Source organism: Callorhinchus milii, unplaced genomic scaffold, assembly GCF_018977255.1.
Source record: "Callorhinchus milii isolate IMCB2004 unplaced genomic scaffold, IMCB_Cmil_1.0 Scaffold12, whole genome shotgun sequence".
In the NCBI taxonomy this organism is placed as follows: domain Eukaryota; kingdom Metazoa; phylum Chordata; class Chondrichthyes; order Chimaeriformes; family Callorhinchidae; genus Callorhinchus; species Callorhinchus milii.
Window position 1 is genome coordinate 1,995,962 of NW_024704753.1, and position 16,628 is coordinate 2,012,589.

At 50.4% G+C, this 16,628-nt stretch overlaps 1 protein-coding gene across 1 annotated transcript in view; it reads left to right on the forward strand.

Moving 5' to 3' along the window:
• LOC103185068 (voltage-dependent L-type calcium channel subunit alpha-1D) overlaps positions 1-14,172 on the forward strand; it is a 133,502-nt gene extending 119,330 nt beyond the window's left edge. Inside the window, exons 40-47 of the mRNA XM_042339410.1 lie at positions 7,526-7,642; positions 8,834-9,219; positions 10,235-10,261; positions 10,566-10,715; positions 11,671-11,837; positions 12,289-12,410; positions 12,825-13,145; positions 13,765-14,172. Of these exons, the coding sequence (XP_042195344.1) occupies positions 7,526-7,642; positions 8,834-9,219; positions 10,235-10,261; positions 10,566-10,715; positions 11,671-11,837; positions 12,289-12,410; positions 12,825-13,145; positions 13,765-14,049 (1,575 nt within the window). The 3' untranslated portion in view covers positions 14,050-14,172. The remainder of the gene's footprint in view (positions 1-7,525; positions 7,643-8,833; positions 9,220-10,234; positions 10,262-10,565; positions 10,716-11,670; positions 11,838-12,288; positions 12,411-12,824; positions 13,146-13,764) is intronic.
• Positions 14,173-16,628: the final 2,456 nt, after the last annotated feature.

Sequence of the window (16,628 nt, forward strand, 5' to 3'; positions counted from 1 at the left end):
ACGGCGGGGCCGGGGTGGGGGGGGGGGGGGGGCGGAAGCAAAAAAAAAACCCAAAGCATGACTCGCACACGTCCAGCATGCGATGGCATGCGATTTAGAAAGACTTAAAAAAAAAAACAAGCGGACTTTGTTCGCCCAAGAGATCGCATTGTTTTTTTTTTTGCAAGTAGAGTACGTTTCACCCGACACGAGAGAACATTTAGTTTCGCTGGAATTCAGATGCGTTGTTAAAACTATACACGATTGTGGAACGTGAGTTTTTTTTTTTAACAAGAAACATCTTCCGTCCCGACAACGATAAGGATGTCGCCGCACATTCCTATGATTGGAGCCTACGAAACAAAAATCCTCTCCCAGAAAAAGTTTGATTTATGAGTAAAAGTAATGTGCCTCATGCAACGGGATAGCCCTTCAGAATAAATTGAAAACATCACAATGATTTGGTCACTCAACCCACGGCTGTTTGTGGGGACGCGGATGCCCGCAATCGGCTGCCGCGTTTCGCCCACAAAATACACAGTCACTCCACTTTACGATATATCCTGTGAAGCGCTTTGAGACGTCTCGACGACTTGATAAGGCGCTATATCAAGTGCAAGGCTTATTATTATTATTATTATCAAAGGGAACAATAACTCACTTAACTCCCGACTGCTAGTAAAATTCTCTTAAATTTCGCCTCCCATCCCCCCCCCCAAAAAAAAAAAAGTTTAGGGTTATTATTGAAAGCGAACACAGTTGGGCTGTCCAGGTGATTTGTGTTTTGTCTACGATTTAAAAATTTTAAGGTGTGGTCACAAGAAAATGGAAGCGCCACTGACATCGATCTCGGATTTTATCCCATCGTGGCCCATTTCCAAAGGAAGTTGATGGGTGAAAGCCACAGGCAAAGCTTCGTGGTGATCGATTGAACTGAACGCGTTCAAAACTAATAACCCTCGGAAAAGCGACAGAGAGAAAAATATGAATCGACGGGCTGCTGGCAGCCATTCGTTTCCCTCTCTCCTTCCTCGCCCGCCCGGATCTCGTCCGATCAACAGCCAAGTTTTAACAACGTGAAAAGAACAGATTTTGCTGGTCCAAAATCGCCTGTAGACATTTTGGTGACAAGTGACTCAACGGTTGTGGTGGTCCGAAGCTCTAACGAAAGCACTGTTGCTGCCGATGGTGGTGGTGGGCTTAGACTATGTGTATTTTCGCCCGCTGTCAACAAGAACACACACCCGTACGCACGAGAGAGAGGACATTTTCGATGGGAGCCCATCGAGGTACCAACGTTTGGTGATGAGTGACTGAACAGTGCCATAAAAAAAATCCTTCAGTAAGAGGCCGGCCGACTTGGAATATTATTATTTTTCTCCGTTCGAATTTTTGTTCCGGTACAGTTATAGAAAATAAGATTTTCATCCCCTCGCTCTTTCTATCTCTCTCGCTCGCTCGCTCGCTCGCACATTCTCCGGGAGAAACTGAAGATTTCCCAATGAGTTGACTTGACCGGGTTTCGAAGCTGTTTGGAATGACGTGAAAATTCATCATCCTGTTTTTTGGGGGTTAATTGCACCGGATTATTTTTTTGGGGTGGGGGTAGGGGTTGGGGGAAGAAGCAGGATTCGACGGTAGGAATCAACGATAGAGCTTTAACTCTACAATTGGTCCAGACGGATGGGTTTGGTGGCACTCGATTCGAGCAACGCACACAAAAGCAGAAAGCTAAAAAAAAAGCAAAATAACACAACCTCGTTTATTGTCCTTTAAATATTCGCTGATTCACAAAGAGGGTGGAGTTGGGGGGAGGGTGGTGGGTGGGTGTGTGGGGGGTGAGGGCCGAGTCTGATTGTAAGACCCACACGTCAAACGAGTGTCGGTGCGGTTCGAAAAATTATCGACGTCGCACAGGAATTAACGTGGACAGCGACAAAGAGGGGAAGACTGGAGACTGAATCGCATTGCATGGTAGAGTAGATTGGGATTTGGCAGAGAGCTTTAGAATGATCTTATTGTCGTAGAGTCTCGCCCCAAATCGCTTGAAATATGCATGGTACTGAGTGCAAGAGAGAGCCGAAAGAAATCGCACACCAGGATCCGATTTTGAGTGACTGAGACCCCCATTTATATATTTTCTTTTTGCTTGGCATGGCTTCAAGTCACCATTCCTGCATTGCCGATTTCCCCCACTGCCTCACTCGCTCTCGCGCACGGATGCGCCCATCCCTTTGACCTCAATTCACAGCCTCTTCGAAACAACGGAGAAGATTTCCCCCCCCACTCCCCCCCCGCAAAAAAAAATGACAATTATTTGACTTTTTTTTAAATATGGGGGGAAAAAAAATGGGAACGTCACACATCAGAGTTGACGGTTGTCTTGTCGTTAGAGCGCGGGTAGGATTGGCATCTGAACTAAACTCCTCCCGGTTCCAACCATCCACTAGGTCCAGTTATTCCGAAACTCCGTTGTCAGTATCCTCACCTGCGCCAAACTCCGCACCCCCATCGCCCCAATCCTCGCCGGGCGCCGCTGGCTCCCTGCCTCTGACTAAACCATCACACGTAATCCCTTCCTGCCCTGGCACCTCTCGCATCGCACTTCTCTGCCCACCCCCTCCGCTCATCTAACACAAACCTGCTACGTGCACCCCCCCCCACCCACCACCCACCACCCCCCCCCACTCCCTCTGTCCCTGTCCTCATGTGGGGGCTGAGCCTTCAGTCGTGATTCCCCCCCTGGAACTCTCTTCCTCCACCCCTCACAGACTCCTTTTACGTTATTCCTTTTCAAATACGTATCCGATCCTATTTACGTCAACGCCACTAGTTTTCACTTCAATAGCCTCTTGCGACAAAGCTTTCCACGTTCTGCTCACCCGCTATACAATATATATAGATATATAGGTGTACCTTTGTCAGCCGTGTGTTTGAACCAGTTGCCTGGCTTAAGAGTCTCACAAACTACTGAGTTTGGTAAAGCTCTAAGCGAGTTTCTCCCACCCCCCCACCCCCAGAAGAGCCTCTCCCCTTTAATCTTCCCCGCACACTGGGCCAAAATTATTCCCTTTCAAACTCCTGACCATAGCTTTCTATTCAGTATGCAAATCCTACTAATTGCAGTGTTTGATATATCTTATATATTTTTTTGGTGGGTGGGGTGAGTGGAATCCAGCATTTTTGCGATTAAAGAGCGCCAGGGAAGATTACCGCAATCGGAGCCTGTCGGCATTCTATAAATCAACCCCAAAAGCAGTGCGATCGGGAATAAAAGGATCCCAAGTCCTGGCTGGAACAGCTTCAGGCTCTCGTTTCTCTGAATCGTATTCCGATCGCTCAAACGCAATAACATTTCCAATCTGACAAACTGCGGGGCAGGAATTCTTCCCGCTCAGCTCCTGTTAACCCCTGCACACCAATGCCCCGATTGATAGGGTGGTCTGCGCACGAACAAGCGTGAGAAAGCTCCCCAGTCAGCGCTCTCGATGGCAAGTGCTCCCCAAACTCCCTTGAGTTTAGTAAGGTCAAGGGGTGACCTGACTTCAAAATATTTTGCCCACAAAATACACAGTCACTGCGCTTTACTGTGTATTCTGTGAGGCACTTTGAGACGACTCGATAAGGCGCTATATCAAGTGCAAGGATTATTATCTTTTATTATTATTATTATTGAGGTGTTTAAAATAGTAAAGGGATTCGATAGGGTAGCTCCAGAGAAACTAGAAAGATGTGTGTCAGGTCAGGGTATCAAGGGATATGGAGCAAAGGCGGGTAAATGGATTTGAGGTACAGATCAGCCATGACCTAACCGAATGGCGGAACAGGCTCAAGGGGCTGAATGGCCTCCTCCTGTTCCTATAAACCTTGTCTCTTTTGCCAACGTGTGCTTAATACGTCCCAGCGTTGTGCGGGCAGAATTTATCCCCGCTTTATCCCTGTAAAGAAAAATCCAAAACCGTGAGCCTTTTTTTTGTTATGATTACGAGCGGAAAAAGAGAGGAGAGGAAGGGGAAAGGGAGAGAGACAGAGAGTTGGGGGGGGGGGGGGGGGGGGGGCGGGGGAGAGAGGGAGGAGATAGAGAGAGAGAGAGAGAGACAGACAGACAGAGAGAGAGAGAGAGAGAGGTTGGGGCTGCTTTGACACGTTTCCATGTCACTGGGTTGGCTCAGGCTCAGTTGGGCAGGTGCTTGGAGATGGAAATGATGCACACACTGAGTGAGTTAGTGAGTGAATGAGCGAGCGAGCGAGCGAGTGAGTACCAGGGCTTTGACAAACTGCTCCCAGGGTTTCTCTTGTCCGGAGGTGGCCAGCGGCGGCAGCTAAAGGGCCGGACTGCCGCACGAGGGGAAATGGGAGCATCTGAGGAGAGGCGCTGCGTGAAAGTGCGGCTGGACTGCTTTCTCTCATACGCTCACTGTTACAGCGTAGGTCCTCTCTGTTTGATTCAAGTCAGCGCAAGGCACGGTACTTTAACAGACCTCGGTTTGTTTTCGCTGGAGGTTTTCTTAAAAGCATGTGATTTGGGAAGCCTGGATGTTAGCAATTGCCTGTGGCTTATGTGCATGGATCCTATTGATATCCCTTGAAGCTCGTTTTCTCTCTCTCTCTCTCTCTCTCTTTCTCTCTCTTTCTCTTTCTCAGTCTCTCTCTCTCCCTCTCTGTCGCTCGGTGCGTGAAAAAGATCCAGCCAAACAGCCACCAAAAAAAGGATGATTTTTTTTTTTTTTTTTTGCAACCAGTCTACGAGAGTCTACGTTCATCGGAGTTTTAGGCAATCGATGGGTTCGAATCCCTTTTGCTGACTGAGTTAAAGTCCTGGTGATGCGAATCTGTTCAAGTATTAGAAGGTCTCGTTTTTTTTAAAGAGCATTTGCACTGACTGCTGCGGGATCCTGATGGTGAAATGGGGGGTGTTTGTTTGTGGTAAGGGGTTGGTGTGTGTGTGGGGTGGGGGAGTGTGTGTGTGCGTGTGTGTGTGTGCGCGCGTGTGCAATGAGATTGCCAGTGCCAGAGATAATGAGTGTTTCCCACAAAATACACAGTCAAATACACTTTATAGTGTATCCTGTGAAGCGCTTTGAGACGTCGCGACGACGTGATAAGGTGCTGTATCTCAAATGCAAGGATTATTATCATTACTATTATTATTCGTAATGCTTTTGTGGATCTTGTGTGAAACAAGAGGCTGGAAAGTTTTAACTGCTCGAGCGCTGAGGTTTGCTCCGTAGCCCGCGAGTCACCGATGCGTCCGTTTGTAATTAATTAAACGGAGGAGTGCGACTGAACATTTCTGTCGGAGGAAAACAAAGTAAAACGTGGAACCTCTGCGAAGGATGATAAGAGTGCACAGGGACCACCACGACTATTCTTGTTGCTTATCTTTACTATTAAGGTGTCAATACTTGTCCTGAAAGGGTTAAATCTCGAACTTTCTTTAGAACAGATTATATTTTGTAAACGACGTCTCTAGTTTATTAAAAAGGGTTTGAGCCACTGTACTTTAAGATGGTTTATTTTAGAATGTGCATGTCTTACAACTCCCAATAAAATATTCAGGTCCACTTTTTTGGTATCGCATTGATCACTGATTCTCGACTGGTACTGTGATGGGAGCCCTTTATTTCACAGCCCTCTTCCCCCCACCCCACCCCACCCCCCCCACCCACCCACGCTGTGTGTTCAGCTGCTTCGAAATGGTGGAGGGGGTGTGGGGGAGGAAATAAATATGTAGTTTAGCAAATACCAACTCGGGGTGGGTGTGGGGAGAGATGTGGCTTCTTGGTAATGATGTATTAATTTCAGCCAACAATCATTTTTATGGGTTTTTTTTTGCTGGTCAATCTGTCCCTCGCTGGAAAAATGTTACGGTTTCTGAATCGGAAACCCTGACCATACAACACACACACACAACGATTAAAAAGCCTTTCAATCATTCAGCTCATCGGTTGGCAAACTCGCCCTGTGATCGCGGACTGTACTTATACTGAGAGATGTCATTGTTTGGGGCGTTTCCAGGGCCTCTGGTGTTTTGGATCATTATTATTTTCGGATGATGTTAAGGGATGTGGTCAGATTGACTGACTTAAAGTTCACAGGGTTTAACAGGCGAATGAGTTCCCAGGCTCTTAAATCAATTTGACGTCGTGAAAGGTGTCTCTTTCAAGTCAAAAACTGCACAGAACTCGCTTCCTCTGAGCTGTGTTTCAGTCCAGCGCAGGAAGATGTGAGGATTATTATTGTTGCACTTATGGCTGTGATTGTGTGGCTCAACGACTTCGTGGTCCGATCGTTTGGGTTGGAAACCATTCGCGCTACACGAGTAAAGACTGCGAAGCTCAACACAATTATTGGCGTTCGGGCCGCATGTCAGCCTGGCTCAGTGGTAGAACTCTCTCTCTCTCTCTCTTTCGCCTCTGAGTCAGAAGCTTGTGGGTTCAAGCCCTCACATCGGGACTTGGAATCACACAGTCTAAGCTGACGTTCCAATGCAGCGCTGGGGGTGGGGGGGCGCGGGTGTTGCATTGTCGGAGGTACCGTCCTTCGGATGAGACGTTAAACCGAGGTCCCGTCTGCCTGTTTGGGTGGATGGTAAAGATCCCGCAGCGCTATTGGAAAGGAGAACTGAGTGTCCCTCGCTCTCCTGGTTTCCAAGCCACACCGTCAGGGCTTTAAACGGTTGGCAACGAACCTAACCACCACCTCTTTCGTAAGAGTCACCCGACGAACTGGCCTGGCTGGCGAGCGAGGGTAAAAGGTAGCGGAGGCTGAGCTTTACAGAACGGACGTGTGTTGACTGAGTGCTTTGACGGGTTCCCCCCCGAGCTGCTGACTGGTGGCGGCACACGGAAATATAATGATCAGCGGTCGATTGACGAGCAAATTGTTAAAAAAAAAAGAAAAAGCCTCTCGCATAACACTTGCCCGAAGCTCGTTCTGTCTCTTTCTCTCTCTCTCTCTCTCTCTCTCTCTCTCTCTTCCCCTCCGATCAGTGGAAATTTCCAAGGTAAGCGATGCTTAGTATAGCGAATGGAACAGGCGTTGCAAATCATATGATTCAAAAGATTTTTGCTGCTTGAGGACAGGACGCACTTTCTCTCGCTCTCTCTCTCCCTCCCTCTCTGTCTCTGTCTCTGTCTCTCTCTCTCTCTCTCTCTCTCCCTCTCGCAGGTTGGTGAAAGCTTGGGGGGAAACTAGAGTGTTCAAGGGGGATGGTCTTGGGGGGGAGGCGGTTGGGAGGGGGAGAGGGTTTACGCCATGTCACAATATGAGTGCAATCACAGTACGCACGCACACTCCCAACAGTAAGCACTCTAAAGATGTACAAACTGTAACAGCAAGTTCACGGTGACAGTGAACAGAGTATGTCAGCAAAACATCTGCTTCGTAGGAGTGTAAACCCACTGTACAGTGTGCACGGAGTCACACTCCGAAGAAGAGAAGCCCTTTGAGACGTCTTGAAGACGCGATAAGGCGCTGTGTCAAATGCAAGGGAGTCAGACCCCCTGGGAAGATTGCCCCTGTTATCCACCTGGTTTGTTTGCAGGCCGGACTGAGAACTCTGCACGACATCGGACCGGAAATCCGCAGAGCCATTTCGTGCGATCTACAAGACGAGGACACCATGGAGAGAACGCAGGAAGAAGAGGAGGACATATACAGGGTAGGGGACTCTTCGCTGCCGCCTTAGGAGCTCCGTCTAGCAACTTGTCCAGGTGTCATCCTTGCACGAGCGAGTGTGGGTTGCTCCTAAAGTTCGGGCTGAACGGAACAAGTCCAGGGGTAATAATCCCTTCAAAAATAACCAAATAATAATATTTTGGTCACTCAATCCATGACTGGTGGTGGGACGCTGCTGCGTGCAGTTGTCAGCCCGGTCAAACACACAGTCACTCCACTTTACCGTGTGTTTTGTGAGGCGCTTTGAGACGTCTCGACCGTGTGATAAGGCGACCCGATCAAATTCCGTGAAGAGAGTCGGAATTGAGGGCAGCCGGCATTGCTTCGCACAGAAGGCTGTGGAGACGTAGAACTCTCTGCCCCAGAAAACTGTGGAGGAGGAACCAATAGAGGCGTTTAAACACAGAACAGAGATTTGGGTCAACCTGTATTAAAAAGGGTGTGGAGAATGGATTCAGCATCCACAGCCTTTTGGGGGAGAGAGAGTTCCAGATGTCCACTCTTCACTTTGTGTGAAAAACTACCTCTAATTTTAAGATAATGCCCCCCTCCCCTTGTTCTGGATTCCCCTCCACCCACCAGAGCAAATGATTTCTCTGGCGTTATACCGTATCGAATCCCTTTTGTTATTTTAAACACCTCATTCAGATCACCGCCCTCGACTCTCTAAACTCAAAGGGAATACAAGGCAAGTTTACGCCACCTGTCCTCATAATGTAACCCTTTAAAGCCCCCGTCTAAAACCTTTGGGCATCGATGCTTCTTCCACAAGATAAATGTATTTTTATTTTATTTGTAATAAACCCTTCGATTTCCTTTGTTAACTGTTGACTTCCGGTTTTCCGGGGGTACCACAACCCCTTCAAAAATAAAATAAATCAATAAATAAATCAATAAATCCAAATAATAATTTGGTCACTCAATCCACGACGGTTTGCGGGACGCTGCTGTGCGCAATTGGCTGCCGCGTTCGCCCAAAAATATACAGTCAATTCACTTTACAGTGTGTTCTGTGAAGCGCTTTGGGACGTCTCGAAGACGTGATAAGGGCTATATCAAATGCAAGAATTATTATTATTATTATTATTTAAACCCTGATATCGGGGGTGGAACTGGGGCGCACTTTCAATCTGTTCCAAAAAAAAAAACACGAGTGGCTCTGGTGTTTTCACAGAGAAGCGGTGGTCTTTTTGGCAACCACGTAACCCAGGCACCAGAGGAGAGACGGAACTCCAGCCAGCAGACCTTGGCCACGCAGAGGCCCCTGAAGGTGAAAAGGTCCTTAACCCCCCCCACAGCCGACGACTCCGACACCTCCCCCCTGTCCTCCAAACACGGCAACTCCGTGTCCCACAACCAGCTTAACCATCACCTCTTGAGCAAGGCTTCTCCCAATTCCACCAACGCCAACCTCAACAATGCCAACGTCTCCAAGGTAGCTAACGGGAAGCGGCTTGGCTCTGGGAACAGCGACCCCCCAATGGCAAACAGTCACCACGGCTCCGGCACCTCGCTCCGCAAGGACACCCCCAAAAAGCCCAGGAAACCGAGCGTCAAAAGGTAACGAGCCTCAGTCGTCTGTTTGTATTCAATCACGGACCACTTCCTACCCCGGCACCTCCTCTCCCTCTCCCACCTGCTCGCACCCCACTCTCTGTCGATCGCCCCCTTCGCTCGACTGGTTCGGACCTTCTGCGTGTCTTTCAACCCCCTCCACTTCACCATCAACGGGCCGTGCTTTCAGCCACTACACTCAGAACCTCTGGAGCTCTCTGCCCCAATCCCTCCCCCTCGCCTCGGCCCACTCTTCCTGTCTTCGGATCGCACTTGAAGACTTTCCTCTTCGATCGTCCTTCGGTCACCTCCCCTTTCTCCCCGGCTCAATATCGGGGATGGGGTGGGGGGAGGGGGGGGAATTCGTTGGGAAGGAAAGACAACAGTTACTCATAAGAAAGGGGTCATTGGCAGAGCATTCGAGGGAGTAAAGCAAAAACAGAAAGAGGAACTCAGGAGCTAGAATTCATTTAAGGTTATTCTCTCATCTTAACACATTACAAAATAAATCCCAGCATCTGACCATTTTACGTGCTCTTAATCACCAGGTCGTTTTTTTTTTTTATCTGCGCAATTAGAAACTCTGCGGTCACCCCCAGTAATTAGCTGTGTTTCGCTGAAGGTCAGACCGTGCTCAGGCTCTCGTGTTTTGCTGGAGTCCTGTAGCTCAGTGGTTAGAGAGGCGAGAGAACCGGGGTTCGATCCCCAGGCAGGGCCGAACCTTAAGCGAGCAAGTTACTTTGCGAGAGAATATCGGTGGCCAACTATGCAACAAAAATAAGTCGGTCGAGGTTTCTTTCATGGGGGCTGTACTGGAGAGGGCTATATATATATATATATATATAGACATACTCAGTCCTCAGATATAGATGTCTATATATATAATATATATAGACATCGATAGACATAGATGGCCAATTTACATTCCAAGCAGAGTTTGCCCAGAGCACAGCCAGTAAAGTCTCTGTGTGCTTTTACTAAGATGCCGTTTCTCTTTTCTTATAACTCTTTCCTGGAACAGGACCCGCTACTATGAGACTTACATCAGGTATGTCCTTTACACTCTCTATGATCTCGCCCTCCCTTCCCCTCCCCTCCCCTCCCCTCCCTCCCTCCCCCCCCGCCACCCCGGAGTTTCTCCGACTCGCTCCTCAAGTCGTACATCTTTTCCCAAATCCTTTCCTGAAATCCCAACACGATTTGCGGTCGCCAAAACCCATCTGCCGCCATCGCCCAAAATAACACACCCAGTCGCCCCGCCTTTGCAGTGAACCCCGTGGGGTGCTTCGAGGATTCTCCCCGACGTGAGAGGCGCTGGGCCGAGCATCGAGGTTTGTTGTTGTTAATCACAGGTCAGAGGCCGGCGACGGCTGCTTGCCCACCATTTACCGAGACGTCCCAGAGCCAGACGACTATTACGAGGATGAGCGCTATTCGGGGGATCAGGAATATTACAGCGGGGAGGAATATTACGAAGAGGACATTATGCTTCCGCCAGAAAAGTAAGTCAGCCGCCAGCGTTTGGAAATTCGGTTGGGATCCTCTCACTCTGGCCTGCTCCACGCCCCCCGACCCACCCGCCCCACCACTGGCGGGAGAGCCTTCGGCCACTCTGCCCCCAACCTCTGGAATTCCATCCCCCAATCACTCCACCTCGCCGCCTCAAGACCCTCCTCTTTGACCATGCCATCGGCCACCCCCCTTCCCCTCCCCTCCCTTCCCTCTCCCCTCCCTTCCCTCTCCCTTCCCTCTCCCTTCTCCCTCCCTGAAAGGCGCTATACAAATGTAATCTTGTTATTGTTTTTAGGTATAGTGCAAAATGCCTTTTTTGGGAGTATAAATATACATGTGCAAATCATATAATGGATATAATGTGCAAATCGAGGCTTCATGGACAACAGCCACAAGGCCATATTAAAGGGCAATCTGTTTGGTGAATGACCACAAGTCTAAACATACCTGTTGTTTTGCATTGAATATCAATGGGGTGATTTATAAGAGTCTCACCATTTGAATATTTCCAATCTTTGTTCCAATTAGCAACGAAACACAAATTTTATTTACCCAACGCCTTTTGTGTCAGACGGACAATGCAAAGCATTTCACACAGCTGATGCTCGGGGCGGGGGGGGGGGGGGTGGGGGGGTGGGGCGGGGGGGATGGTAGAGGGAGATGACCCCAAAAAGGTGTTGAGTTTTGAGGTGGGCTTTGAAGGTAGGGAGAGAGGGGAAGGGGGCAGGTGTTTCACCCACAAAATACACAGTCACCGCACTCCACAAGTTGGCTGCCCACAAAAATACAGTCAATTCACCTTGCAGTATATCCTGTGAAGCGCTTTGAGACGTCTCGAAGGTGCTATGTCAAGTGCAAGGATTATTATTATTACATTCTCTTTTGTTCCTCCGCCTCTCCTCTCCTGCCCCCCACCCACCCACCCCCCACCACCACACCACTCAGGCAGTCGAATAGCAGCCATCAAACTCAGGGGCAAAGCAACGAACTGGATTTCGAACGGCCGAAGGGTTACCATCACCCCTACGAAGACTATGGCGATGACGAGCCCCAGGTTTATACTGAAGTGCGTCGCTCGCCCAGGAGACGACTCCTCCCACCAACACCGCTCCGTGAGTACCCAACCCAATCCAACCCAACCCAACCCAACCCAACCCACCCAACCCAACCCAATCCAACCCAACCCAACCCACCAACCCAACCCCACCCCCAACCCACCCCAACCCAACCCACAGACCCACGGAGACTAAAGGCACAGAAGAAAGCCATCGTGTCTATCACAGCTCAGTAAAACAACCCTTTCAGTCCCTGCCCTCTTAAGACCCGTCTGAAGACCTTCCTCTTCGACCGTGCCTTCGGTCATCCTCCCCCCACCCCCACCTCCCCACTTGCTCTCCACTTCTCTTGACCCCAACCCCCAACTCGGGTGCAAACCCTTCACTGTCTAGCGCCTTCGGACGTCCTCCCGACATGATAGGACGCTGTGTGAATGGACGTTGTCGTGAGCCAGCTGATGTGATCCCACTCTCTGCTGCTTTGTTTTGTCTTGTTCTCTTTTCACAGCAAATCGGAGACCCTCCTTCAATTTTGAATGTCTACGCAGGCAAAGCAGTCAGGACGATGTCTTGTTGTCTGCCGCGTTCCAGCAACGCACCGCTTTACCTCTCCATCTAATGCAGCACCAGGTCAGCTCATTATTATTATTATTATTATTATTAGTTTCCCATCACTGACCTCATAGGAACATAGGAACAGGCGTAGGCCATTCAGCCCGTCAAGCCTGTCCCTCCGTTCTGTTAGATCACGGCTGATCTGTACCTCTGCCTTTGCTCCGTGTCCCTTGACTACCCTGACCCGACCACAAGCTTATCGACCGACTTCGGTCTTGAAGACGTGAATAATGGATCCAGCGTCCACAGGGAGGGGCTGGAGGGGGGGGTGGTGGTTCCAGATTTCCGCTACCCTTTGTGATAAGTCCCCCCAGAAATTTGTAGCGAGCGGTTTGCCTTGGGGCGTATCTGGTGGACGTATCTCGCTGAGCGTCTGCCTGCTGATCCTCTCTGGTGATGTGTTCTCCCCCCATCCCTCTCCCCCCCCAGGTGATGGCAGTGGCCGGGCTGGACTCCTACCGGGGGAGGAGACACTCGCCCACGAGGTCCACCCGCTCCTGGGCCACCCCCCCGGCCACGCCCCCCAACAGGGAGCGCTCCCCGTACTACACGCCTCTGATCCGGGTGGAGCGGGCTGAATCCCGGGAGCACATGAACGGTAGCCTCCCACTGATGACCAGGAGCTCCTGGTACACCGACGACCTGGACCTCCCCTACAGGATCTACACACCCGCCAACCTGACCGTCCCCAACAACTTCCTCAAGCACTACCACGAGAAGAGAGGCAGCGCCGACAGTCTGGTGGAGGCGGTGAGGACCCTCAGCCCCCAGTCGTGTGCCCCTCTGCGAGCCGTCCGTCTGTCCGTCCGTCCGTTATTTTTCCTTCGTTTGTCGACCCATTATCAATAACTTGCCGATCGATTATTAAACCTTACGCTCTCAGTAAGCCGTTAGTCGATTGGCGGATCGCCTTTCCCTGGGGTGGGGGGGGCAATAGTTCCCCTTCCCCCCAAAAAACGATCGATCCCTCAAATCCACGACTGTTCTGCGGGGACACTGGCCGCCAAATACCCAGTCACTCCGCTGCCCAGTCTGTTCCGCCAAGCGCTTTTGAGACGTCTCGACGACGTGATAAGGTGCTGCGTCCAACGCGAGGATTCTGATAGTCATCAGCGTCACAAACGGAATCGGATGGCTGCTTAAGAAGGAAAAAAAAATACGCTGGGCTACAGGGTAAGAGCCCGAGGGAGGGAGGGAGCGAGGGAGCGAGGGAGTGGGGACTAGTTGGGTGGTCCTTCCAAAGAACCAACACAGGCACGATGGGCAAAATGGCCTCCTCCTGTGCTGTAGGATTCCGTGACTCTCTCGGTGGTTGTTGTTGTCTGGTGAGCGCTGAACCCGTGGCTCCCTTTTAATTTTCCCTCCGCAGGTGCTGATATCAGAGGGGCTCGGACAGTACGCCAAAGACCCCAAGTTCGTCTCCGTCACCAAACACGAGCTGGCCGACGCCTGCGACATGACCATCGACGAGATGGAGAGCGCAGCCAGCAGCCTGCTGAACGGCACCGGGCGAGAGGACCCGCCCGCCCCGGGGGCCAAGAAGAGGCCCGACAGCGACCCTCAGGACCCGGGACCCGGCTACAGCGACGAGGAGCCCGACCCCAGATACGAGGAGGACTTGGCCGACGAGATGATCTGCATCACCGCTTTATAGCGCCCGTCGCGTGGCTCGTGGCTGCGCTTGTACGGAGAGGAAGAGAGAGAGAGAGAGGGGTGGTGGGGAAGGGTTGGTGGGGTGGGGGTCGAAAAAGAAATCTATAGTGTATAAATGGAAGGGGAAGATTCCTCCCCTCCACCACTCCATTCTCCCACCCCTCCCTCCTTCCCTCCCTCCGCACCTCGTTTACCACTCCCCACCCCTCCCCACCCACCCCCCATAGCGGAGGGGTTGTTGAGGGTTGGGCACAAGCCAACGAACGAGACGCGTTGCCGGGCCAATCGGCCATCCGGTAGTGGCTGGCGTTCGGCTTGACGTTGATGGGGAAATGAGTGCCGTTTGGGTGGTGGGTGGGTGGTGGTGTGGGGGGGCGTGGGGGGCAATGTGCAAGGAAGGGTGTGGGGTGGCTTGCACGCACGCCCTTATTCCCGACTGCGGACCACCGGCTAAAAGTCTGTGGCAAAGTCTTGCCGAAGGCTGGAAAGTGGGGAGGGAGGGTGTGAGGGAGGGGGGTATCGAATCCCCTTTTCTCCCAAGAACTCCCCCCCCCCCCCCCCCTCCCACCCCCCACGCAAGACCCTCACATTGTTTTGAAGGCAACAGGAAAGCCGCACAGAGGAGAGACACGTTGTTATGACCGGGTGGGGGGGGGGGGGGAGGCGTTTAAGGGGGAAAACCCCGAAAAACTACGTCAGCTTAATGAACACTCGCTGAAGTAGAGCGCCCCCCCCACCCCCAACCCCCCCACCCACACATACACACACACACACACAGGTGTCGGCATATCATTTATATATAGATATACAGGTATAAGAAATACAGTTGAAAATTCTGCAAATTCAACATATCTTTTTTTTAAAATAAACATCATTCTCCCCCCCCCCCCACCACCCCCCACCCCAAGTCCTCTCCCCCTCCCCGGTTCCTTGCGAAAAAGAATGATCCACCTTTTTTTTTTAGAAAACCAACAAAAAATTTCTCTCTCTCTCGCACGTTAATTGTTTTTGTTTGGGGACGGATGGGGGTGGGGGTGAGGGAGAGGGGTTTGGGTGGCAGTGGGGAAGGGTCCGGGGGGGGGGGGTGAAGGGGGGGGTGTTGGGGCCAGGCAGGTGGAGAGGTGGGGGGGAAACTGTCTTTCGCTTGTTTTTTTTTCTTAAAGAAAATACGAGTTTGTGTAAAGGATTTTTTTTGATTTAAAAATCGTTTATTGTTGATTTTATTGGATTATCATGAAATCGTGTGGTGAGAGAGGGAGAGAGGGAGGGAGAGGGAGGGAGAGGGAGAGAGAGAGAGAGGGTGGAAGGACGCCAAGAATAGAGGTGACTTTGATGCTCTCGAGACCGACTGACTGGGAGAAAGATTTGCCTAATGGACAAAAAAACAAGCAATGGAAAAATAAATGGGTTCGCGGCTAACTTTCATCCGGGTTCATCGGAAGCCTCTTCAAACCACCGCAAACCAACCGACGAGAGAGGGGGGGAAAAAAATAGTTTTATTTAAATACTGCAAAGTATAGACAATTGTACATGGCTGTAACATACGAATCATGATTTGTAAAGAGATGTTCTATATTTTGTAATTCTGTAAAACCAGATCAGCAGCAATATTAATGGTTTCCAACGAAAAAAGAAATTACGGTCAAATTTATTCAACATGTAAAGTGTTTTTAATAGGAATAACAACACGTCCATAGGGTTTTAAACGTGTTTATAGAACTGTCGGTTTTTTTTCTGTACATTAAGAGTTTTATTGCTCAAGACAAAGTTTGAACGGGGGTGGGGGGGGTGGGGTGGGGGAAGGGGGCAGGGAGTGGGGGGGCGGGAGGGGGAAAAGTTGGCAAAGGAATTTTTAAAGTTTAAAAAAAATATATATATATATTATATATAAGCCTCGAACTTTACACAGGATATGCAAAGATGATTTACTTGCACTCTTTAAAAAAAACCTCGGAATGATAAATATTTAGCGAACGGTTTTACTTGTCGATAACGTTTTCTGTATTTTCTAACGACTTACAGTAAACGAACTTTACACAGTGTGAGCCATTTACTGAGAGAGAGAGAGAAAAAAAAAATCAACGGCTGGTTTGCTCACTGTCAGCCTTACAGGACAACGAAGCGTGTGCAAGTGCTTCCCTTCCTCCCCACCCTCCCGCCCCTTTCCCCCCCATCTTCCCCTCCCCTCCTCCACCCTCTTTCCTCCCTCCCTCCCTCTCTCCGTCCGCTCCCTCCCCAGTGGAATTCCCTATTTGCCAAATGGCTCGCGGTGAATTGATTTAAGAACCCGCAACGATAATCCTCGCATCCCTCGACCCGGCATCCTCCACGACGGGAGGACGTCTCGGAGCTCTCCGTGGGGTTTACCGTAGTGACTGTGTATTTTGACGGGCCCTTTGAGAGCCAGCTTTAAGCCGCGAGGGGCCGAATGACCTTCTTCAGCGCTGTCGCTGCCTGCGGCTTCTATTCCCCAAACAGGTAAGAACATCAACCTTCTGACCCTCGGAAGTCCGAGAGCGCGAGCGACTGAGCCAGACTTGACGCTCGATTCGTGTTGAAAGTACTTTATTTGAACAGATA